At 35.6% G+C, this 25,501-nt stretch overlaps 2 protein-coding genes across 3 annotated transcripts in view; one reads left to right on the plus strand and one right to left on the minus strand.

Annotated features, from left to right (window-relative positions):
- Positions 1 to 25,501, minus strand: part of PALMD (palmdelphin) — a 51,446-nt gene that overhangs the window by 16,105 nt on the left and 9,840 nt on the right. For both annotated transcript variants that reach the window (XM_081026304.1, XM_081026305.1), the window contains exons 2-3: positions 15,272 to 15,352; positions 9,657 to 9,781 (exon numbers count right to left, since the gene is read on the minus strand). In XM_081026304.1, the coding sequence (XP_080882430.1) occupies positions 9,657 to 9,781; positions 15,272 to 15,352 (206 nt within the window). The remainder of the gene's footprint in view (positions 1 to 9,656; positions 9,782 to 15,271; positions 15,353 to 25,501) is intronic.
- On the plus strand, positions 20,172 to 22,161 carry LOC308487341 (zinc finger CCCH domain-containing protein 15). Its single transcript, XM_081025424.1, has one exon. It carries the CDS (start codon positions 20,262 to 20,264, stop codon positions 21,540 to 21,542), a length of 1,281 nt encoding a protein of 426 aa, XP_080881550.1. The 5' UTR covers positions 20,172 to 20,261; the 3' UTR covers positions 21,543 to 22,161.

Consider the following 25,501-nt stretch of genomic DNA (forward strand, 5'->3'; position numbering starts at 1 on the left):
AGCATCAAAACCAATATGCTAACTAATACATAACCTTACGGAGATGAATCTCAGTGTGACCAATTTTATGACTTTTTTCATAATTTTTTTCATTGGTTTTCAGAATTACTCATTAGTATCTTACATTTGGGGTAGTTAGTAAAAATAGAAAAATAATCAGTCTTTGCTCCTAGTGGTTAAAGAATTTACATGTTTTTAAATGAGCTATCAATTCCAGCATGGTTTGTTTTGACATTAGCTAGTTGATATTGAATGGCTAAGGTATGCAATGAGAAAAGAAAGGTTTGCAATAAAAAGTTTTTTATTTTTAAATCACAAGTTATCTCAATTAATAGCTCTGGAATTGCAATGAATGCTATTGAGTGCACATAGTTGATGACTTTAATCAGGTAATCTTAATTGAAGTGTGTTGGTCATTTGATATGGGCAAATAAATTATTACAAATGGGTAAAAAGGGAAACATGTTTTATCTTTATAGGTAATTTGGCCTAGGGTAATGTCAAACATATTTTCTCAATAAAATTGAGTAGAATGGGCTGTTTTGTTTGTTTTGTTTTTTAAAAACTAGGGTCTGATAAATTTCATCAAACATTTAATAAAGTTAAGCACTTACTACATCAGGCACATTTTATTCACCAACTGACATAAAAGTATATCAAAAAAGACAACAAGTACTTATATACACAAACGTAGGACAAGAATTGTCTTACAATCACCATTTGCCAAAACGCATGTGTATGATAAGGAAGATCTAACCCATCAATGCAGTCACATGCCATGCGTAAGCAGGCCAGAGAATTAAAGTGCACTTGGCATATGGCAAACACTAAGTTTGCCCAGAGCCAGATCTATTGTGTCTAATCCTGAGTATTTACAAACCAAACAGCAATACAACATGATAGTGTGGACCGAAAAGGGGCCACCTGTTAAACCTGACAAGCTCAGGATCCTGAAAATAACCACATAGGATGGCGTGAATATAAAAATTCCTAACAAAGGTGGGCCATGGCAGGAAGTCACATCCTTGACTTGTAGCTTCCTTGACAAAGGTCAATCTTTACCTAAAGTGAGCCTATCTGTTGTCTTTTTGCATCTAAGATAACATACCCTTGAAAAGTCAGAGTAATCTTTTTTTCCGGACCCCTCAGGGGACCCAATCTACCACACCAGAGCAGGAAACTACAAAATCTCCCATTGTTATCTTGTTCCTCAAATACCATCTCTATGTGCTGTAAAATGCTATTAACTATCCTGTACCCACCAATGTAAAACAAGTGTGTGTTTCTCCACTTTATTTTTTGTTCAATCACAGAAATTTCCTCCCTTTGCTTTTTTCCACCCTCTTAATCTACAACCAATGGATTTCTTGTAACCTTCCTTCTTTGATTCTAATGTATAAAATAAGTTGCAAAACCGCCATTTTCCAGAGCATTTTCTCAATCTCTTGAGACTTTGATTCCCACCGGTTGTCATCAAATAAACTCTTAAAAGCTTTCTTTTAGGCTAGATGCTTTTTAGTCAACAGTAACTTCAAGATAACTAGAAGCAGAGAGCTAACCTAACAATGACATTGCAACAAGTGTCAGTCTACTCTAATAATTGGGAACAGAGCAGATGTTTAGAAAAGCTGAATAATTTATAGTTACATGTAAGCAGCTTTTGCATGGCTGAATCTCATCTCCTGATATAACTCTGTGAACATTAATAGTTATGGCCAGATGATACTATCATGTTTTGAAATTGCCATTTAGGCAGGGAATGTCAGAGGAGAATGATTTGTAGAAAAGGAAACCCTCTTAATCAAAATAATATTTTATAAATTAAGGGTTTCATTTGCCATGAAAATTGGGAAATCAAACTGGTTTTCAAGGAATCAGCTACTTTCACGTGTAAGTTACAAATGTCATTTTCTAATGAATGCAAATAAACGAACACCCTGGAGGTTGGTGTGGTAAGGTGAATTGGTTAGTTATGAGCAGCTTCTCAAACGCTTTGGCAGGACAGAGGCCCACTGGGAGGTTTTTATTTAGGCAGTGCAGAGAACCTTGCAGTACATGCCAAACATTTAATAGCTAAATAATTATAATAATAATTCAAATTGACCTCTACACAGGTGACATGAATTTCCCAAGTGACCTTCAAATACTGTTGTAGGTAGGATGTGGCAAGTTAATTGCAGATGTGCTTATCCATGAATTTGGGAAGCTATTTTTTTTTTTTAAATAAGTTTAGGGGAAAATATTTTTAGTGAATAAACTACTTATAACCATATAATGAAATGACAAAACATATTCAATGATTCATATAACCATTGACTCTACTAGACATAATTACTGGCTTTGTGCCTTGTAACCCTTAACATTTTTCTCTAACAGTATTATAGAGCAGCCACTGTATTTTCTACTTTCTATCCACTTAATTTTTGCTTTGCTTCTAGTGTTAATAGTTCACATTTGATACCAAGAACAGCACTCCATTATTTGAAGACCAATAACTATAAATGCCACCCTTAGTGTAACATGGAATAACCAACAAGGACTAGTAAGCCTTGGGTGATCTAATAGCTAAATAGCTAAATAAGATGGACTGAGTGATGCTTGCCTTACGGCAGACAACATGCATGGCAAGGGGTGGTGTGGAAATTTTATGAGCTGGTAAATTTAGCCAAAGACTCTTTGGGGGAATGAAGTCTCAGTCCCTTGGCAGCAAAGACCCTCAATGAATGTCTGCCCTTGAACATTCTTTCTTTGTGACCGTCACCTAGAAGACGGATCACTGAAACAAACTCCTTTCTCACTTTCTGGATTGTCCTGTTGTTCCTTTGTTTATTCTTTACTGATGTCAAGACAGCCAGAAATCTGTCATCCCTGCTAATGGTCTTACATGTGTGTCTCCAAGTTACTGAATATTGTTTTGAATGAGATAATGTAAAAGCACTTTGAAAAGTAAAAGGATCTGAAAAGAGGTAAACACAAATAAAAATTTGTTTTGAGAAGCTTATGATTCTCGAATCTCCTCTAGAAGACTAAAGACTTACATGTGGCAGGTTATCAATAAATGTTTATTGAAATGAATCAAGAATAAACTGGATGAGGCATGGGGGAGAGGGTCTGGATTCAGAAAAATCTATGTGTGACTCATGGATTCACTGTTAACTAGATTTATAGTTTTCTGTGCTTTAATGTCCTTATATGTAAAATTAGGCTAATTAGACTTCCTCAGAGAATTGTTATTCTCAGAATAATGCTTAGTATATAATATGTGCTCCACAAAGTGTAGCTGTTGTTATTGAATTGAAGTGGAGTAGAGGGAAGAACTCTCAGAGGTTATTCTAATCTATCTTTTAGCCTACTGTGGTGTGTGTGTGAGGTGTTTATTCTGGGTAACCATTTAAACCTTATTTCTACTAACATAAATGAAATTGGCAGGTATGGGCAAGAGAAATTGCTGGGAGGCGAGGATAAGGAAATAACAGAGCATATGATGGAGGGCGAAAAGTGAGAAAGTAAAGCGATGGTGAGTTGTTAAAACATGCCATCAACAATTGCTCAAAAACCAGGGACACCACTGTTACATGACTTTGACCTTGACTCAAGATGCTTAGGTGTTCATTATTTTTTATTTTTAAAAGAATTTCAAGGCTTTCCTTTTAGGTTCATTTATATTTAAGTCATTGTCTAGTCGTCATCTGGTTTCCTTTAATCGGTGGTATTTTCAAGTCAATCCAGCCATCCTTTCATCCATCCATCATCTATGTTTTTCATTCATTCATTTATTAAGCTATGTATATGCATATTCCTACTATGTGCTAGTCATTGTACTAGGTATGTTTTTTGGAGAGAGGGTAGATTTCTTCCTGTTTTTTTTTGCTGGAAATTTGGTTTACTTAGCTCCTTTTGTTTAATTAAAAAAGCTCCTAAGTTAAAAATAATCAGATATCTGGAAAATTAAAAACAACAACAGATGAACTATTGCAAATCTGGTAAACCAATTAGTTAAATATGGAGAGTGAAAAACATGCTCGGAATGATTTTGACTCATATAATTGCCTCGGGATAATTTCTTGAGTGTTTCTAGGCAACAGCAAATTTAAGAAGAATAAAAAAATGTTGCATTTTTTCTCCTTTTTTCCTTTTCCCTTTTCTCATGTTGTCCCAAAAGAGCAGCTTGTCTATCTCCCTGTAATGTGATGTTAGATATGGTTGGTTTGGTCAGAGCAGGAAGGCAGAAACATTTAGAATATGACATTTTTCATGCAGCATATCTTACTGTGTTTGATGAGACATTAGTTTTATTAAGGTACAGTTGGCTTGCACAAGTACATGAGAACAGTACGTAGGGATTAAACTTGGATAGAAATAATATTTATATTTTGATAAAGCATAACCAGCAACAAAATCATTTAACCTTTATATTTTTAAATCAATGCTTTGGGGTCCTTTTTGAAATTGAATCTTGCCTGCTATCTTTTGAGTTAACTGAGTAGATTATTGCTTTATATGCTGTTGAGCAGCGTTTTCTAGTATTCCATCTTCATTTGTGGAGGAATTTCCCTTAAGTTATGTGGGATGCTGTAGCTGCTGTAGATGCCCATGCCTCAGCTTTTCTCATGACATACACTCACATAGAAATCAAAGCTCCTTATGCACCTTCCCATTAATATCACATGTGGAGGGCAGTTTCTAATCATTTGGAGACAAATGGAAGTTCATTAAATGAAAGCAGAGGGTCAGAAAGGTACTTTGGAATATTTAAGAAATCCTTACTAAGGAACATTTAATCATGATTAGATCATCCTTCTCAAAGAGAATGCAGTGTATTTGCATCATTCTCCTGGCAGTTAACCTTTCACATTTTATGTTTATGACATTTCTGTCAAGCGCTCTGTGTGCTCCAATCAAAGTCAGAGGTCTTTGGACATAGTTCGAGAAGTAGCAAGTGTCTGGAGGGGAGCCTGATGCAAGACAATTTGGGAGAGAGACTCATGGAAACTGCAGGGCAGCTGGATAAGAAAGAGGAACCTAGGATGTGAACAACATCCTTTGGACACTTTATAAGGTGCTTGGGGGTGTCTTTTTTGGGTGTAGGCTCTTGGATGGGGAAAAGCAACAGAAGTGACAGAACAAGATTTCTAAGCCAGCATATATATTTGTGCACATGGGTTTTTGGACTGGGGAGTCAGTGCTGGATTTGTACCTGTGCCTACGATCAGAAAGCAAATGGTTCAGTGGTCACCGTAAGAACAGGGCTCATTTGGGAGGCAAACTGAAACTCTATTTAAGCAAACTGATTCAAAAGGAGATGTTCAATATCGTTTTCCTATGGCAAAATGTTCACTAACATTGTTCTAAAGCTAAGAATGTGACTCAGAGACAAAACCCATGGAAACCCACTTATTTTCCAAAATGGTGCCTCTGTTTGAAAGAAAAGATGACAGGATAAATAAGAGACATGCTTTACTTAAATGTTATGTGTGAGTCAGGGAAACTTTCTGTTTTTTTTAACATGGTAGAGTCCCATGAATGTCTATGTAAAATGATGTACATAAGAGTGAAATCAGCATAGATTAGAAATTTAAAAATGCTATAAACAGGGAGCACTTACAGGATTTAACTTTTATAAAATTTATCTGCAGTTTCTGACATACAATTTATTTTTATGATTAGGATTTTTAATTAGTTGTTAAATCCTGGCTCTTAATTTTTTAGCTGTATGATGGGGCAAGTTAGTTTCTATAAATGTCAGTTTTTCATCTTTAAATGTTACCTAACTCATAACGTGATTGTGAGAATTCAATAAAATAATAATATACATGAAGTGTTTAGCACAGTGTCTGGTCTATAACAAGTGCTCAATGAAAACTAATTCCTATTATTAGCATTTTAGTCTTCAAGTCGTAAAGAAAACCTGTCAATTATTTCCAAACTCTAGTTGGGTGGTAATCTCAATTTACTCAACGAGATTTTTTGTACTGGCCTAAAGCAATCAGAGATTCTAGCCTAAAAATAAAAATTCCTCGATAAAGCTCTAGGCAGCGTCCTTTTAATTATTTTTTATTCCTAAGAAGGAATAGTATCTGATCTATTTTTGAACACCTACCGTGTTTCTCCGAAAATAAGACCTAGCTGAACCATCAGCTCTACTGTGTCTTTTGGTGCAAAGATTAATAAAAGACCCAGTATTATATTATGTTATGTTATGTTATATTATGTTATGTTATGTTATGTTATGTTATGTTATGTTATGTTATGTTATGTTATATACCTGGTTTTATATTATAGCAAAATAAGACTGGGTCTTGCATTCATTTTTGCTTCAAAAGACGTAGTAGAGGTGATGGTCTGACCAAGTCTTATTTTTGGGGAAACACGGTACCACGTGTCAGGCACTCTGAAAGTTGCTTCCTTCATAACAGTTCCATGAATTGTCCCACTATCACAGACAAGGAAACTGATGCCCGAAGAGATGAAAGAACATAGCCAGACTGATGCACTATGGTTGACAGAACAGGGACTTGAAGGCCAAAGATGAATTTTTTCAGCTTAACTCACAAAACCGTGAAAGTAGAAGAAAGAAAAACTTGATGGGCAAAGTCTGGCCCTTCTACAGATGCTGAGGTAATAGCAACATTTCTATTTTGATGTTCCTATTAAAATCTTATCCTCTAGCTGAGAGGCCTGGCAGATGACGAATGTCACCCTTGAGTAGGTATGTAAGTCAAGTGATAAATGACATTTAGGGGTTGGGATCCTTTCTCGGCTTAGGGAAGGAGGATGGTTCTGCCTGGTTCAACTTCCTCAGTTGGCTTGCTGGCCATTCAGAGCTAACAGGAACATGTAGCGCTGTATTTAACTGGCAATAAAAGCTTTGTAAGCACTGTGGGTAGTTGTTTTAGAGAAAGATTGAATTTAAAATCATGCACCTGATTATTTAGCAGCTTTGGAAATATCTGAGAAGAAAATGTTTGGTTGTTAGGTAAAGCTGCTTTGACAACGGGATTTTTATAATGCTGGGCTGCGGTTGAGGCTGCTTACCACAGACAAGGCACAGCCATTTTTTGTCTCTGTATATTGCTTCAGAACATACTGTCCTCTGCACATTTTTAGCGAGATGAACGTGCCTTTATGTATCACAATGATGCAAATTATTTACTAACTCTTTGCAAATACATTTCTTAAGGATCATTCCTTGATCAAAGCAGTTTTCTATCAGGTGTTAGGTATTTTATTCTTCCCAGAGCATTTACACCTACCTCTTTTAATTCTGCAGCAGGAAAGCACTGAACCTGGCTCAATTTGAGGCCCAAGTTTACCCTTTACTGACTCTGTGACCTTAATGAAGTAAGTCCCTTATCCTCTCAGAGCCTATTTTCTCATCTATAAAGTGGAGGTGTGGACACTTTCTTTTTAGGATTGCTGTGAATATTAAATGACTTAATATTAAGTACCAGTGCTTTGTAAACTGCACAAAGCCACTTAAAAAACATTACTGTTATTATTATTTACATTTGGGGATTAAAATCATTTGATGTTAATAAAGCAGTACTGATGGGTTATTGACATCCTGAAGATCTAAAATAAAGTCAATAGTGAGATGCCAGAAACTGGGTAATGAATCAGACATGTAATTGGTAATTGAGCAAAGATGTTAGAGGGACATGGAAGCAGATCCTGAGTGTGGTAGGAGCAGTAGGAGAAAGGAGAACCAAGGGACAGAACATACTTCAGAGACTTCCTAGAAGAGAGTGTCATAGAGGTTGTGTCATTGTATAGGCTGCATCGGAGAGTCGAACGAGTTAGTTTCTGATCTGCCGCTTCCTAACTGTGTGAATTCTTTAATCTCTGCAGAGTGAAGACAATAATACCTGCCTCAAAGGATTAAGAATTATGAAGATTAAATGAGATGATACATGTAAAGTGCCTGTAGGGTAATATAGATACAAAATATGTTTTTCTTTTCCTTCTTTTCTTCTTCCTCCTCCTTTTTTTTTTTTTTTCCGTCAGGAGCTCTAACTAGGCAAACCACTATCAACACTAGAAGCTTATGTGCTCTTCAGAGCATTCAGGTAAGGTCTGAAACCAATCAGTAGAGCCCTCGTAAATTCTCTGGGATTACTCAGAATGCTGTCCAAACTTGTTAATGGAGTTTGAGTATATGTAGCCACTTCAATTATCATCAGGTGCAGAGAAGGTTATAGGTGTTCAGTATGTGGAAAGACTCCAAAGAGTGAAGGGGCGAGGGTTTACAAGGATTAAATTCAGGACTTCTTCAGAGATAAGGGTTCGGTATGGAGGGATGAGGAAAGTAATCACCGGCTAAGCCAGACTTTGGTAAGAAGCTCTGGCCTTATGAAGAATCAAGTTTTACAAACTGTTGAGTTGATTTATGGAGTTATTTTTAAAATATTTGCTATCCCCCATTCAGAAGCACTTCATACCTTTGAGCAAACAGCTGAGGGGTTTATAAATGTAAAAATTTCGATTATAAAACATAACTTTTTAAGAATTGTTAATTTAAAAAAACATATAAATAAGAATGAATGGTCAATGATTTTAGCCATTAAATATATAAGTGTATGAAATTAAGCAAGTAAAATGAAAATCAGTTGGAAAGAAGGAAGCTGTTTTTCCATGTTGTCAATTTTAGGCCTAATGTAGTCTGTTTGTATAGTGTGGTGAGTATGGAAGAAACATGGTCGTAACACAGCTACTGGATATTTTTATTTTCTAGTACTTTTCCTATATTCCCCACTAATGAGAACAAATTTGTAGCAACTGGAGTTTTGAAAGTTACCTATATCTCAGAGATGTGTAGGCTTTAAATTATTGTTTTTATTATACAACAAAAATTTCCATCTTTTTTCTATTTGTGGGTTAGAAAATGATTCTGACATTTCCTATATTTCTTTCTTCCATCCGGTCTGTTTTGTGATAATACTAATAATCCCATCTTATGTTTAAGCTTTCCATTTTTTTAAAATGTCCATCATTTCATTTTAAGCCAACATAATTTAAAAACTTAACTTGTTTTATCAGAAGTTGCTGATTCTGTACTGACTATTACGATGGGCAGGGATGGACATTGAGAAGTGAGGTCAACACCTGTGACCAAATAGTCAGGGAAGTGAAAGAGAGAAAATGTTAGTGAAGTACTCAGCTAGTGTCTTCTTTTTCAAAATATCATGGTTGTGACTGGGGAGGGTCTGGGAGAAGAGTGAAGAATGGACCGTGTAAATACACTTGTAGAACTGTCACCTGTCCTAAGGTGAGAGTGAGGTTTAGGGCTGTGAAGAACTTTTTTTTGATCATCTGCCAGTGCCAGATAGGTGCTACTAGCTTAGCATATATATTTTGAATCTGTTCAACAACTCTAAAAGATAGATATTGTTGCTATCATTTTGTAGATGATGAAATAGGCTCAGAGAGCTATGGGTAAGTCACAAATATATATATTTAAAATAACTCTTGTGTTGCCACACATAAGTGACATTTACAGTAAAATTTCTATTATTGTCTCCTTGTGTGTTTCCTTAGTCTTTATTAGAAATCCAAGTGGAAGATCTGATGTGTCCCTAAAATGAAACCGCCTCTACACATGCAACATGGGACAAAATCAAAAGAAAGGTAGTTGTGGAGTATCTCAGTGAGGGCCATACCTGAGGATACTTTGTTCTAGAACCTGGGTCTGGCGCTGGTCTTGTTGATTTTGCCTCTTCATCTCTTCCTGTTCTTTTCCACTGCTGATTCCATCCAGCAGCCATTTCTCCCTTAAAGCCTTTTTCTGATAACAGGAAACATAAAGATATTTTCTTATGTCAGTAAACAATCTCCAAGTCTATGAATTTCAAATCTATGAATTGTAGTAGTGGACATATTTAAGAGAAATTATTTTCTCTCACTGCCTTGCTTGAATAAATCTGGCCTTTTTATTCTTTGCACCCTTCCTGACCTTCCAAAGCCAGTTTTATGTATTTAAATCCTGTTTATTCTTCAAGTTCTAGTTTGGGTCCCCCTTTCTCCATGAAGATCTGTGTCCTCTCTTGGTAACCACCCCTCCATCTGATCCTCACCCTCAGAAAACTTTCTTCAGAGTCATGCAAAACTGTGTGCTTATATACACTGTATTTTCATAGCATCCATATAGGGACCCTATCACGTGATGCTTTACTATTATTTCTTTAGTTGATGGGCATATATCTTGTGAACTTAAAGTAAAAAGCTCCTTGAAGACATTTTGATATTCATCCCAATGACAGTATACAGTGACTGCTCCAAAAACATCTTTTTAGGGACTAATTGGAATGATGGGCAAAACAAGGGATTGCTGTTATATCCTAAACTAATTCAATATTAGTCTTAGGCTGTGTGGTTGACAATGATTGTTTTGCCTACCCAGTACACCTTCTTTCTTCTGAGAACCTCTCTGGTTCTGGATATCAAAGTTTAGCTCCCTCCTTTTCCCATTAATATGATACACAAAATTCACTGATCTGTCTAAATATTGGTTGAATTTTGGTCAACTTTAACGATCAAAAAAGTTTTCTGTTTCATCATACGGAAATTAAATCCCCCTGAATTTGCATGAAAGAATTACATTCCTGAACCTGAGCCTAAGAAGATTTAAAGCAAATGAAAAAGACTTGTGAATTTCAGAGGGGCTTTAACTAGTATCCCGTTCATGTCTCAAGTAGAAAAGGTTAGATATTATTTTCAGAGTTTGAGTTTCTCCTTTTTTTCCTGAAGAAAAGTGCTATCACTATGTATCTTATCTACCTTTATAAATTATTTGTTCAATAATTATTCACTGGGAATTCACTGTGTCTAAATGGTGAGGTTAGAAGAATGGAAACTTTTCTTTATTTTCTGGGACTTCTGTCTCTTACAATGAGAGCAAGTAGGAATTTTTGTCCCTTTGCAAGGGATGCTAAAATTAATACCACTGGAATATAAATATCTCTGAATTAAAAAAATTTTTAAAAGGTTAATTGTGCTAGATAATTACCAAAGAATGGTTATTTTAACATAGGCAATGGTTTTCAAATCATTTAAGAAATACTATACTGATAACAAGTATATATTATGTGGGATTATAATTTGTAGAATAGAGGAAATCTGGTCTGCTCTAGTTGAAGCAGTGATGGGGCTTGGAAGTCTATAGATGCATGGACACAGCTTGTAAACCACTAGACTGAGTAACAACCTTATCCCAGGTCAGCATGTTTGTGTTGGCCTTTCAGAGTTTCAAGCAAGTACATGCGGATGACACATTCCGTAAGAGCAGTTTATTGCTAAAGATACTTTCCACCAGTGTTCTCTTAACCTTTAATTATAGATATTTGTAGTTTTTCCCCACAGACACAGTAAATATTACTAAAGTTCAGATTTATCTCCTGAGGTCGAAGATGCCAAGAAAATCTTAGTATATCACCATTGTAAAAATTTACCTTGATTTTAATTTATTTTTATTGATGAAATGTAAGGATAGCTAATGTATAGTAAAGAAGACAATAACACCTATCAAAGGAAATTGTAGTCCTTACAAATCACCTCGAAGGATAGTTTCAGTCATTTACATTCATATCACTATAAGAATCATGCAGATGGGACAGTCTTATGTATAGAGGGCAGAGAATGAGTCTTGTGATGTGATTGTTAACTTGGGGCTACATTCTTGGTTTTTAGTCTGGTTAGGAATAAGATTAATTTTCATTTTAGCCTTATAAAATTTTGCTCATAATTCATGAATTGTCGTTTATTTCTGGCAGAGAATTCTTTGCATCTAAACATAAAATATATAATTTGGATGTGTAATCAAAACGATATGCTACAATCACATATTACAGTGATCTAAATAGTTATTTTGTTTTTATGTCACAATTTAGACTTATGCTTTAGTATATGAGGTGAATGAATATAATAAAATCTATTTTATAACAATGACATTCATAATCAAAAACCATATTAATTACATGAATATATAAGTAACATGTGGGTAATAGATCTCTTGGCAGTTTTTTTAGGGAAAGGTTTCTAGAAGCACTTCTACACTCTACACAGCAGTTACAGTAGACTTTAGGAATAAATGAGGTTTTCATACCATTAATTCAGTGGACTCCTGAAAAGAAACATTTTCTAGGTTCAGTGTATTTTGTGTTTCTTGGTGACCTCAGATGTGACCGTGGTACGAGGCAAGCAGATCCATACTGCACAAATCTCAGAAATGTTTGAACGTTAAAGTGCTAATAACGTCCCTTTGGAAAACCCCTTTTCCAGCATGTCATTGGTGTGATTGCCAGGATCCAGAGCTAAAGAATATCGGAGTGTGTTACTACAACTAATTTGAAATGTGTGTACTACTGATACAGAAGGAGCACTTTGTAAATGTTTGTATTTGTGTTGTTTAAAGTAGGTAGCTGAAGTGTAATGAGATAGTTTGCAATAAAAAAAATTGGTGAGGATTGTCACTGGAACAGGGACAAGTGGATGAAAAAGAAAATAAAAGACTAGAGGGTACTATGCTGAGTGGAGTAAGTCAGACACAGCAAGACAAATGCCACATGATTTCACTTACATGTGGAATCTAAAGAACAAAATAAATGAACAAAAAACAGAAACAAACTCATGGATACAGAGAACATTCTGAGGGTTGCTAGATGTGAGGGGGTTGAGGGATGTGTGAAAAAGCGGAAAGGATTAAGAAGTACAAATTGGTAGTTACAAAATAATCATGGGGATGTAAAGTATAGCATAGGGAATATAGCCAATAATATTGTGATAACTGTATATGGTGTCAAATGGGTACTAGATTTATCAGGGTGATCACCTTGTAAGTTATATAAATGTCTAATCACTATGTTGTACACCTGAAACTAATGTAATATTGCATGTCAACTGTAATTTAAAAATCTAAACAAAATTGAAAAATACAAATGAAAAACTGGTAGCTGTAGAGGCCAATAGAGCTTTCATGACTTGGTGAACATATTTTGCAACTGATTTTTAAAATATTTCTACACATTTTTGAACCCTCATTTGGAATTATGCCTACTTGATGTTTGGTATAGCCAACATTTTCTTCAAAGCTTGGAAGAATGTGCATTATTGAAGTAGCCATTCTTTCCTCTATGTTCCCTTTGCAGTTTACACCTCATATATAGTGTTTATCACAGTATAAATGCGACTATTAAGTTTATGTGTCAGTTACAATTTTAAGGACACAGACAGGACTTTATTTTATATTTGTAGTGTCCAGCTTAGTATCTTGTACATAATAGGTGCTTAATAAATGTTTATTGATGAAAAGGCCCTATGTGCACCTATATAAATTCTACTTATCATTTAAGAGTCAGCTTACATCCTACACCTTTAATGGAACCTTTTTTGACCACCCCAAATTAAAGAATTACTGCTTATACTCATTTAAATTAAAAAATCATCATTTAACTTGTCCTAATTATTTATTTAATCTTAAATTTCCTGCTAGGTTGCAAGCAGAGGGGCTACAGCCTCCTAGGATCACTGCTCATCACCATGGTATTAATATGCAAATTAGGAAAAGGTACAGTTCCCCACTAGCACCCTTTTGAGTCAGTGCACAACTTAGAAAGGTGGACAGCACCTTTGTGCATAAAAAAAGAAACTTCACCCTCCAGACAGAAGCAGCTCTCTGCCAGGATGCACAATTCTAAGGGACTGTGGGCAGGATTTCAGCATCCCCTGTCAGGTATCTTTGTGCAGTGCACAACTTGCCCAACTGTGTACAGCAGTCTAAAGTATGATAAATATTTTGATTCAATTGAAGTAAAAGAGATCTCCTGGGTTCCAGAAAGCAAATCTGTAGGGAAGATCATGTATTATTATTTGGACTGTTTTGGCAATTACTGAAATGAGGTGCCACCTAAGTAATGAACATTTCAGTGTATTAGAGTTTTCCTATGTGACACTTACTTCTTAAAAGAACAGAGGGGATATTTAAACCTTTTCTCCTATTGTGAGCTCTACTGTTGTTTGGCTATCCATTATGCAAGGATACTAATTGCTTAATGCTAGAGAGCTATCAGTTTACCCAGAAGCTGTAATTTGTTCACTGTGAGACCCAAATTGTGTGTAAATTGTGTGTTTGGGGGGTAGGGGGACATAGCACAAGCACTGATTTTTGGAGTTAGAAATGGCCTATCTCAAAAACTGTTATGGGTTTGACTTTGACTTCATTTGAGTTGCACGTAAATAACTTGGTAAAATTTGATTTTATTGTATTGATTTTTCTGGCAGTATACACTGCATTTCTTGGCTATGTCTACTAGTCATGTAAATTCAATGTGACATACTGTAAGGATAACAGGCTAACTATGTTTTGAAATGATCCATCAAATGTTGGAAATGTCAGTTTGTATAGGAGCAGACATAAACAGAATCCAGAGAACTGAGGCTAATTGGATCTTAAATTATGTTTCTGTTCAGAAGTTGTTCCTTGATCCGCAGAAAGATGAGTTTAGCTGAATTCAGCACAAAGTTACTTTAATTTGTGGACCCCATGAGCATGTGGAATTGTTTCATTGAGGGATTCATTACATCTATTGATAGCGGCCCTGCCACATAAGTAGTTTCCTGCTTGGGCCTGTTCACAAGGAACTCCTGTTTGTCACTTGGTTGTATCTTGTAACTAAGCTATGTAATAAAATGTTGAAATTCAATGTGCTTTAATTATAAAATGACCACACCCATGGAAGACATAAAGTCTGATTTTAAAAATGGAGGTTTATTTTTGGTTATGACCTCATGTTCTGTCAAAACAAAACAAAACCCCGAATCATACTCAGACAGGATTGGATTCATTGCACTGAGCTTCTAAATGTAAGCATCCTTGACCAGACAGTGTCTGTTTTGCAGCCCCTGGGGAAGGCTGGCCTTTCATTGATGTCAAATGGAACTTCCTAGCTGGATCCACTCCCTAGGGATGTTAAGCAAGAATGTGTTCAGGGCCAAATTATCAAGGCTGAATTCTCAAGGTTATCCAAGAAAATGAGGAAATTCAGTCATAAAAGATAAAAGTAACAATACCACGTTTTCAACTTTCCATATGTCTCCCAGAAGGTATTCATCTCATATGCAATTATTACTAGCTTGCTGGCTTCCCCTATGGTTATTAGGGTGTTCAGTAGAACTATGTTGAAATATTTTGCTTCCTAAAGCATCTTTACTGTTGAAATTTGAGTGCCATCAGGATATCTGAATACAAAAGCATTGAAATGAAATTAAAGACATAAGTTACCTTCAAATGCTGGTGCTTTAGTTTTTCTTCCTCTATTTTCAGACGCTTTTGTGAGATTTCTTCCTGTATTTTTCTTTTATCCTAAAATAAAAAAGATTCCAGGATAATCTATTTTTTCAGTTTGCTTCAATAGGTTTCCTTGGGGTTGTTGTCATTATTGAATAGCTGGCCAGCACGATGCTCTTGGCACTGCTATGAAGCTGCTCTGGAAACTCATTTCAAAGCAAAGGAGGGGAAAGTGAGACATTCAAAGCATTTTGCTGATGGAAAACAAAATAAGGTGCTTTTCCGAAGGAAGTTAAAAACACTTTAATACCTTTCCTTCCCCTCTCCCCTTTCCACTCTTCCCCATGAGCCTAGCAAGATTGAGCAAGATTGAGTGATGCAATGGAATAAGTGAATTTTAAGGAGGGAATTTTGAAACAGGCATGAGGAAACCTTGTGAGGAGAAAGACTGTTCCTGGCAAGAGGATGAAGGAAAAAGGTCTGTCATATGGGAAAACAAGATAGGCTCTGGAGCATGAGAATACTAGGAAGCTAGAAAGTGAGACTGTTTCTTCCTTGTATAGCTTGCTATGGGAAGATAGAGAAAAAAAGGATCAGATAATGCTTGTTGACACTAAGAGGGCTTTTTGCTGAGGTTAAAGAAATTCATGGAGAGATATAGTATCTTTCACCAAGTTTAAATTGCATTACCTCATGAAACTCAGAAAGCATAACTATTAATGCACATGGGTTATACTTTTTCGAAAAAATAACATATATACTAAATAGCATGGGTTTGTTTTCTGGGTCCAACATTTACTAGCGCTGTGTCCTTGGACAAAATTCTTAACTTCTCTGTGCCTCAACTACCTCATTGTAAAATGTGGATTATAAAACTATCTCATAAGGTATGAGCATTAAATGAGGTAATATATGTAAAAGTTCATAGGACAGTGCTTGACACATAGTGTCTATAAATATTTGTTTAATAGAATTAAGTAAGTGAGCACATAACCTGTTAATCATACAGAAAGCAACACACTAATTTTGATAATGCTTCCATTGGCCTGAAATGTTTTAGACAGTTCCTTTCTGGAATTGTTTGAGATATTTTACAAGCTATGCAAAAAGGCCCTTATTTCCTTTTTTTTTTTTTTTTTTTTTTACCAATTATGACAGTTTCTTCCCTCTTATTTATGAGTTGGTTTTAAATCGGCTTTCAAAATTGAAAACTCCCAAAGCATAAAAATTTGTTGCCGATGAAAACATCTAAAAGAATTGGAAGCAGGTTCAGAAGGTAATTTAGAAGGAAGAGTTCCAAAAATATTTGGCAGTATTATTGAAATAAGTGCATGGCTTCCTGATTTGACCCCTTTGAAGATAAAAACTCTTTTTGATTCATAAGTTCAGGTACATTTGTTGTAGAAAAATAACACATTGCTCTCCAACTTTATGTCATGTTTCTTTTTATGTGTAAGAATATATGACTTCATCAGCATTACTTTTTAAATTCCATAAGCAGTTCTTTTGGAAAAAAAAACATAGCTAAGCAACAGGCATGAGTCTTCAGAATCACTACTTTTTTTGGATAAAATCTGGTCATTAGAAATAAAAACTCTAAAAAGTCATGAGTCAATTCTCTACTATATCTAAAGGTTACTAACTGAGCAAATATCAGTAATATTTTAAATTTATTTTGCCAGCTTGGTAAGTTTTTATAGGTACTGTGGGGACAGAGCAAGGAGTGCAGTTTCCAGGCTCTCGCCCTCACATAGAAAGGTGCTCCCTCAGGTAGTACATGGCCATCAACTGTGATTGGATGGCCATCGGCTGTGGCTAGTTGGCCGTCAGCTGTAACCAGTGAGCCATTGGCCACTAATATAACTGCTAGCAGCAAATGGGGGGCTAGCAAGAAGATGGTGGCTGAGCTAGCAAGCGCAGACTGCAGTTAGCATGGCGGGTTGCAGATTGTGTGGATCCTGCCTCCAGCGAGAATATAGTGGTATGATTCCCCTATCTATGGCTCTGTGGCTCTTCCTTTTTGGCCTCACCATGTGCTGTGTTCTTATGTGGGGAGCGGGACTAGAGACTCTGCATGCCACCCTGCATGACAGGTACTGTTTCACTTAATAGTCATAATAACAAAGATATATTGTAATATTTCAGGTAATAGTCAATTACAAAGAGATATTGTAATAATTTTCATTTTATAGAAGACAAAATTCAAGTTTAGGGAATTAACTATTCTAAGCTCTCACAACGAATAAGTGGCAGAACCAGGATTTGAATCCAGGCACTTTGAATTCAGCCTCCACCTTCTTCCCTAATTCACTACACCATTTCCCTGAATGGGAAATTAGTCAGCTTCTCACAACTTCCCTCGATGTCCTCTCCATCATGAAATACTATGGCCTAGAGGCAGCACCAGTACAGCCCACAGCACGAGTCGAGCCTCTCATTAGAAGGGAGCACATTTTAAATTCCCTGTATGCTGGAGTATACCCATCCACCTCTTTCCATGGATAGTCCATAAAGAAGAGCATGAAAATATGTGTAACAGTGACTACTGGAGCCGGCAATGCTTCCCCAACCCTCTCCATAGCCAGTTTGGGCTGGTTTCATCTTGGTGTTGGTAATAAGGTAATAAAAGCTGTGATTGGAGGCAGGGCATCTCAAGTGTTATAGACAGGTATTCCCTGGCAACCTGTCTATAAGACTTGGCAATACAAGTCTTATAGACAGGTTGCTAGGGAATACCAATGTTTTGTCACTCAGAGGTAATGTGTTGCCTCTCCTCTCAGTGTAGGTAATTAAGAAGGTAATTTTATAATGTTATAGGTGATTCTATTTTAAGATAGGAGCACTTTTTTCTCATATTTATCAACAGCCAGTTATTATCCTTCTGCCAAATTTTATAAGCATATAAGTACTATTGAAAAATAACATGGCAATAATTCAGTTTCAATGTGGTAGAATAAACCATAAGTCAACCTTAAGTTGTACATCTAGCTCTGTTGTACACTAAAGTTGTCACAGCCAGCTAATTCCTTCCCAATTCATTATGAAATAGATGTGAAATGCCCTCTCCTTCCCAAAATTTCCCCAGAAGCTCAAGCATCTCTATAGACACCTGTTGTAATCTGGCACATCAGATATTTATTAATGTTAACCATTATGAATAACTTATATCTCTGTTTACTTCTTCAGTGTTTAACTAACAAAGAATTTTTTGTCCAATGAACAATTGCCTAGATTTTTATTTTTCTGACTTAACATATTTTAGCAGTGGGACACCCACAAATTCCAATTGTATAAAAAGCCACTTCTTAATTATTTTGAAAAGTATTGTATTTACCTTATACAACTATAAATTGTGACATCTATGATTCAATGATATTACCTCAATCACATACTTGATAAAAGTAAGTGCAATGTGAGTATTTTTGAGATATTATTGATATTGATATAGCTAATATTATAAAATGCCTGAATCAATCAAGAAGGAAGGATTGATCCTAAATTATTTAATTATTAATTTATCCAATAGTTAGGTACCTATATATATATATATACACTATGTTCAAGGTGATGTTAGGAGTTGTGCAATATTTAAAAATTATTTAGAAGTAGATACTTTCACCAAGGAGATTACATTCTCATGAAAAAAGAAAATAATTTTTACAAATAACTATAGAACTTAAGTCTAAGAAGTGAAGTGGTAAATGTCATCACAAAAGCACAAGTAAGGTGCTCTGAGAGGTAAGGGGAGACAGGGAGAGGTTGCTTCTAGCTGATATGGTTAGGAGAGGTTTTGAAGTAGCATCTGAGTAAGTACATTGGTAGTTGCTTGGGGGCTGGGGAGCGGGGAGAATGGGCACTCAAATCAAGGGCTCAGTGTGAGCAAAAGCCTGGAAGTAGAAAACTGGGACATTAATTGAAACAGCAAGACGGGAAACTAAGTTGCCATACAGAGAGTAGTGAGAAATATAAGAATATAAGTGAGAAATATAAGAATAACAGGATGAGGACAGATCCATAATAGAAAATACTGAGTGGTAGGAATTTATTTATGTGTTGAGATAGGGATCAATGAGAGGTTTTCAGAAAGAGAGAGTTAAAGCTATGTTTTAGGCAGTTAAATATACCCCATTGGGTAGTAAATATTGAAGAAGGAGAAATTGAGGGGGAAAATCAGTTAGGCTATAGCTCACACACGAGACCATGAAAGCTTGAGCAGGAGGTAGCAGAGGGTATGGGTATCAGAGAGGACTTAAACTGTCAGAATTTGACAACTGATGACATGGATGCAGGAAAGGCAGAGCTCAAAAGGGTTGTACACATTTTACGCTAGGGTGTAAAGGAGAGCAGAATCACTAATAGAAATAAGAAATTCAGGAGAAGAAAAAAAGAGTTTGAGAGGGAAAATGGTGGATTCACACCAAGTTGTAGGTGACTTTGGGGCAACCAGGTGGAGTTATCTGGTAGGCAGCTAAGATGTTGGATGGAGAGAAGTCAGAAGAGGGGTCAGAGCTAGAGATAAAGACAGAGGAGTTTTGGAAGGGATAGCTGAGTCCAGCAGACTATGCTGCGTAACAGGAGACATTTTTATGAAAAGAAAAGGAGAGTTAAGCACAGATACTTCCTGAAGCACCTACGTACAAGGGTATAGGAGGAAGGGAACCCACATGGAAGTTTGTTTTGGGGTCAATCAGATATTATTTATAATAGCACTTGATGAATTGAGCTAATTCAATTAGTCAAATGGTTTCAGATTTGTTCTGCCAGAAGCTGATATTTTATACTTCATGACAAGCTTTATTGACATTCTTATTGTTTGAGGTCTCAAAAAAACAATACTAGAAGCTGGTTATTTGAGTTTAAATACTTTCAACAGCAGTGCGGCAGCGACGGCGGCCCGCGTCTTCCTCCTTTTCCTGCCGCAGGGCCAGATACCCTGACGGTGTCCGGCTGCGCCTAAGTCTGGCCGGTACCACCTGTCTCCGCGATGCCCCCCAAGAAACAGGCGCAGGCCGGGGGCAGCAAAAAGGCGGAGCAGAAAAAGAAGGAGAAGATTATCGAAGACAAAACCTTTGGTCTAAAGAACAAAAAAGGAGCAAAGCAACAGAAGTTTATCAAGGCTGTCACTCATCAAGTTAAATTTGGTCAACAAAATCCGCGTCAGGTAGCACAAAGTGAAGCTGAAAAGAAATTGAAGAAAGATGATAAGAAGAAAGAATTGCAAGAGCTAAATGAGCTGTTCAAACCTGTAGTTGCTGCTCAAAAAATAAGTAAAGGTGCAGATCCCAAATCCGTGGTATGTGCATTCTTCAAGCAAGGACAGTGTACTAAAGGAGATAAGTGTAAGTTCTCTCATGACCTGACTCTGGAGAGAAAGTGTGAAAAGCGAAGTGTTTACATTGATGCAAGAGATGAAGAACTTGAAAAAGATACTATGGATAATTGGGACGAGAAAAAACTGGAAGAAGTAGTGAACAAGAAGCACGGTGAGGCGGAAAAGAAAAAACCAAAAACTCAAATAGTGTGCAAGCATTTCCTTGATGCTATTGAAAACAACAAATATGGCTGGTTTTGGGTGTGCCCTGGAGGAGGTGATATTTGCATGTATCGTCATGCACTTCCTCCTGGATTTGTGTTGAAAAAAGATAAAAAGAAAGAAGAGAAAGAAGATGAAATTTCATTAGAAGATCTCATTGAAAGAGAGCGTTCTGCCCTAGGTCCAAATGTTACCAAAATTACTCTAGAATCTTTTCTTGCCTGGAAGAAAAGGAAAAGACAAGAAAAGATTGATAAACTTGAGCAAGATATGGAAAGAAGAAAAGCAGACTTCAAAGCAGGGAAAGCATTAGTGATCAGTGGTCGTGAGGTGTTTGAATTTCGGCCTGAACTGGTTGATGATGATGACGAGGAAGCAGATGATACCCGTTATACCCAGGGGACAGGTGGTGATGAGGTTGACGATTCAGTGAGTGTAAATGACATAGACTTAAGCCTATACATTCCTAGAGATGTAGATGAGACAGGTATTACTGTGGCCAGTCTTGAAAGATTCAGCACGTATACTTCAGAAAAGGATGAAAACAAATTAAGTGAAGCTTCCGGAGGTAGGGCTGAAAATGGTGAAAGAAGTGATTTAGAAGAGGACAGCGAAGGGGAGGGACAAGAAAATGGAGCCATCGATGCTGTTCCTGTTGATGAAAATCTTTTTACTGGGGAAGATTTGGATGAACTAGAAGAAGAATTAAACACACTTGATTTAGAAGAATGACACCAAACAAGTCAATGAAAAAAATGAAGCTGGCTCAGCATGAGTTGAAATTGACTACATTAATTTTTTTCCACCTAGAATTCTTCAACAGGATGTTTATTTCCCATGCTGATATTCTGGAGGGCTCACTCTCCTTCAAAAAAGGAATATTCTCCCTACGTCTTGTCTTCTGACTTTGGCTACATCTCATAGTAAGTTCAGAGTAGTTCATGATAAATTGAAAATATAATGGTCATTGCAGAAAATGGTTGATTGTGTAACTGTCCACTCAAGTAGGAAGTGTAACTGCTTTTCCAGCTTTTGATTTTCATTGGGCATGTGTTGTTACAAGAAAAACAGAAATTTAAATTTAAAATACCCTTTATTTAATTCAGTTTTTAATGAATGATTTTATTTCTTTTGTATTTATATGTTTAAAAGGATGCCTAAAATATGAGTGCTGTACTTCATAAAGGAAACTGCATATGCAGATTCAGTATTGTATCTTTTTGAACAATTAGATGGACATTTAAAGTGAAACTTCTTTAATCTGGCAGGATCAGCTGCAATGCCATGTTAAACTGTTTTAAATTTTTCCCTCTTTTTTGCCAGTAAAGTTGTAAATAAAGACCATCATACATTAAAAAAAAAAAAATAAAATAAAATAAATAAATAAATAAATAAATAAATACTTTCAACAATGTAGAGATTCCTGATGTGCAAATAATGGTAGCCTTGAAAAACAGGGATATACTAACAATATTCCTAGAAAAGAATCCCGGGCATAGTTAGAGGTTTACTAGATTTCAGTGAAAGTAGATTTAAAAATTCTTGAAAAAAGATTCTTGAAAAATTATTTTAAAAAAATTGTGAAAAAAGGGCAAATATAACAAGAGGGAAGATCGATCATGAATCATGGGCAATTTATAAATGGAAACATGGATACACAATCACAAATGATCCCGGAGAAGAAGAGAACTACTGTAAACAAAACAAAACCAAATAGTTTAATATCGCTGGGAGTGCCCCAATGAGCTCATGAAACCAAGAATGAAGATAAGCAGGTGGTATCTATTTGTAATAAAGTAAATAAGGTAAGGGTGATGTGAAGATGTGGAGCATGTGAAACACACTGAAGGTACAAAAATCATGTGCATATAAATAGAGGGGCACCAAAAAAATGTATACACATCACTTGTATTCATCTTTTATTATCGGTATATATTGAGTATTACAATTTTACTACAGTTTTTTTCCTTTCTTAAAATGTGTATACATTTTTTGGCACCCTCTGTAAGTATGTATATTTAAGTTACGTTGAGAGCAAAAAGATAAAGGCTACTGCTGAGATACATAATATTAATTTAACAGAGATTAAACTAGAACTCCTATTTTTCTTTCATATTTTTGATTAAGGAGAATAGTCTTGGTTCTGGAAAGGGTAGAATAAATATGCTTAAAGGGAGGTAGAAGCCCAAGAGGAAATAAGAGAGCCAAAGACAGAGGTACTCAGACTCTGATGGGCTTCATTTCAGGAAATAGAAAAATGTATAGCCACGACAGAAAAATACTGTCAAGTAATCTTGGAATTTTGGGTGAAGAGGTTATCAAAAGACTGAAAGTGGCAAATTTTTTGAAGAGGGAAAAAGGTGAATTATGAATATTTAATAACTGGTTAATTTTTTGGTTAATCCCTGGCAAAGTTGTAGAATGAATTATTAAATAGTGTTGTATTTACACAGTGAATGTCTAAGAGATAGCATTTGATTATTAAAAAGAAAGCATCTAAAACTAACTTTATTTCTTTTGTTTAATTTTTCAAGATCTGCAGATGATGATTATGATTGTAACAATAGCTAACATTCATTGAGAACTTTTTATATTTGTATCAATTTATTTAATCTTTCTAAATCTCTATGAAGTAGGGGCTGTGCTTATCCTCATTATGTAGGTGAAGAAACCGGTTTTAATTTCCTTTATCATCTGAGATACATTATTCATCCACATTTTCTTCCAGTTTTCTATATATTAAAAAACTCTTTAATCAGGCTTAATTTATTTTAATTGTGATAAATGCCGAAGATCTATTTTTCCCCGAATTTTTAACTAATTTGAAATTTTATTGAAAAATTCTTTCATATTGATTTACTTTTTTATTTACTAATTTTATCATTTATTAACTTATTAATTACTAATTTTTAAAAATTAAATATTTAAAATATATTGGGGTGACAATTGTTAATAAAGTTACATAGATTTCAGGTGTAAAATTCTGTAATATATCATCTATATACAGTGGTACCTCGGTTTTCGAATGTAATCTGTTCTGCAAAACCGTTCAAGTTCTGAAATGTTTGAAGACAGCCGACAGCTAGCCCTCAGGATCTTGCACTCAGCAGAAGCTGCAAAACATGTTTGACTTCCGAGGTGTGTTCGAAAACTGAAATATTTACTTCCTGGTTTACTGCATTTGTAAACTGAAATGTTCGTCAACAGAGATGTTCGAAAACTGAGGTACTACTGTATATCACATTGTGTGTTCACCACCCAGAATAGCCAAAGCAATCCTAAGAAAAAAGAACAATGCTGGAGGTATCACACTCCCTAATTTCAGTTTGTACTACAGAGCAAAAATAATTAAAACAATATGGCATTGGCAGAAAAACAGACAAACAGACTGATGGAATAGAATTGAGAACCTAGAAATAAACCCACGTAAATATGCACAAATAATTTTTGACAAAGAAGCTAAAAACATACAATGGAGGAAAGACAGCCTCTTCAATAAATGGTGCTGGGAGAATTGGATAGCCACGTGCAAAAGAATGAAACTGGACTGCTATCTGTCACCATGTACCAAAATTAATTCAAAATGGATCAAAGACCTAACCATAAGACCTGAAACAATAAACTGCATAGAAGAAAACATAGGTACAAAACTTATGGACCTTGGGTTCAAAGAGCATTTTATGAATTTGACTCCAAAGGCAAGGGAAGTAAAAGCTAAAATAAATGAATGGGACTGTATCAAACTAAAAAGCTTCCGCACAGCAAAAGAAACCATCGACAAAATAAAGAGGCAACCAGCCGAATGGGAAAAGAATTATTAGCCCCTCCGATAAGGGGCTAATATACAAAATACATATGGAACTTGTACAACTCAACAATAAAAAAACAAACAATCCAATTAAAAAATGGGAAGAGGACTTGAAGAGACATTTTGCCAAAGAGGACATAATTTTCAAATGTACTTTAGGAGCTGGTTCCAGGTTATCTGTATAGGTTCCTTAATTATTGATTTTGGTATTAATACAACATAGTTTAGATTATGTGCCAATGAGGCACATCAACATTTTATTGGGCAAGTTTTCCTCTATTGCTCTTATCTAAAATGTCTTGATTAGTAGCAGTAGTTTATTTTTCCAATTGGACTTTGGAATCATTTTGTTGAATTCCAACAGAAACAATATTAAAAACTCAATCAGTTTCTTATCCTTCCTAATTCCCCACCAAACCAGAAAAACAACTAACCAATGAACCAAGCAACCAAACACACAATCATACACCTTGATGTAATCTTAGAAGTTACTCCTAATAGTAATTATCATTGTCCAGAGGTAATCAGAGATCAATACTGTTATACTGTGTATGATTTATATCTATGTGATATAGTGCATATAAAATTATTTTTACATGTTTAGTAATCTGAATTATTCCTTTCAATATATCATGAACATAATGATATGCCATATCATTAAATAGTCTTCTAAATTATTTTTAATGGCTGTATATTATTCCATTATACAGAGGGTGCCAAAAAAATGTACACACATTTTAAGAAAGATAAAAAACGATTAAAACTGTAATACTCTCTGCCTTCCAAACCATCTTCTATAGTGCTACCTGAGTCATCTTTCTAAAGAAATTGCTGGTCATTATTCCCCTACCTTAAGCAAAAGGCAGCCTATTGCTTTCTGGAG

Source organism: Rhinolophus hipposideros (genome assembly GCF_964194185.1).
Source record: "Rhinolophus hipposideros genome assembly, chromosome: 19".
Classification (NCBI taxonomy): domain Eukaryota; kingdom Metazoa; phylum Chordata; class Mammalia; order Chiroptera; family Rhinolophidae; genus Rhinolophus; species Rhinolophus hipposideros.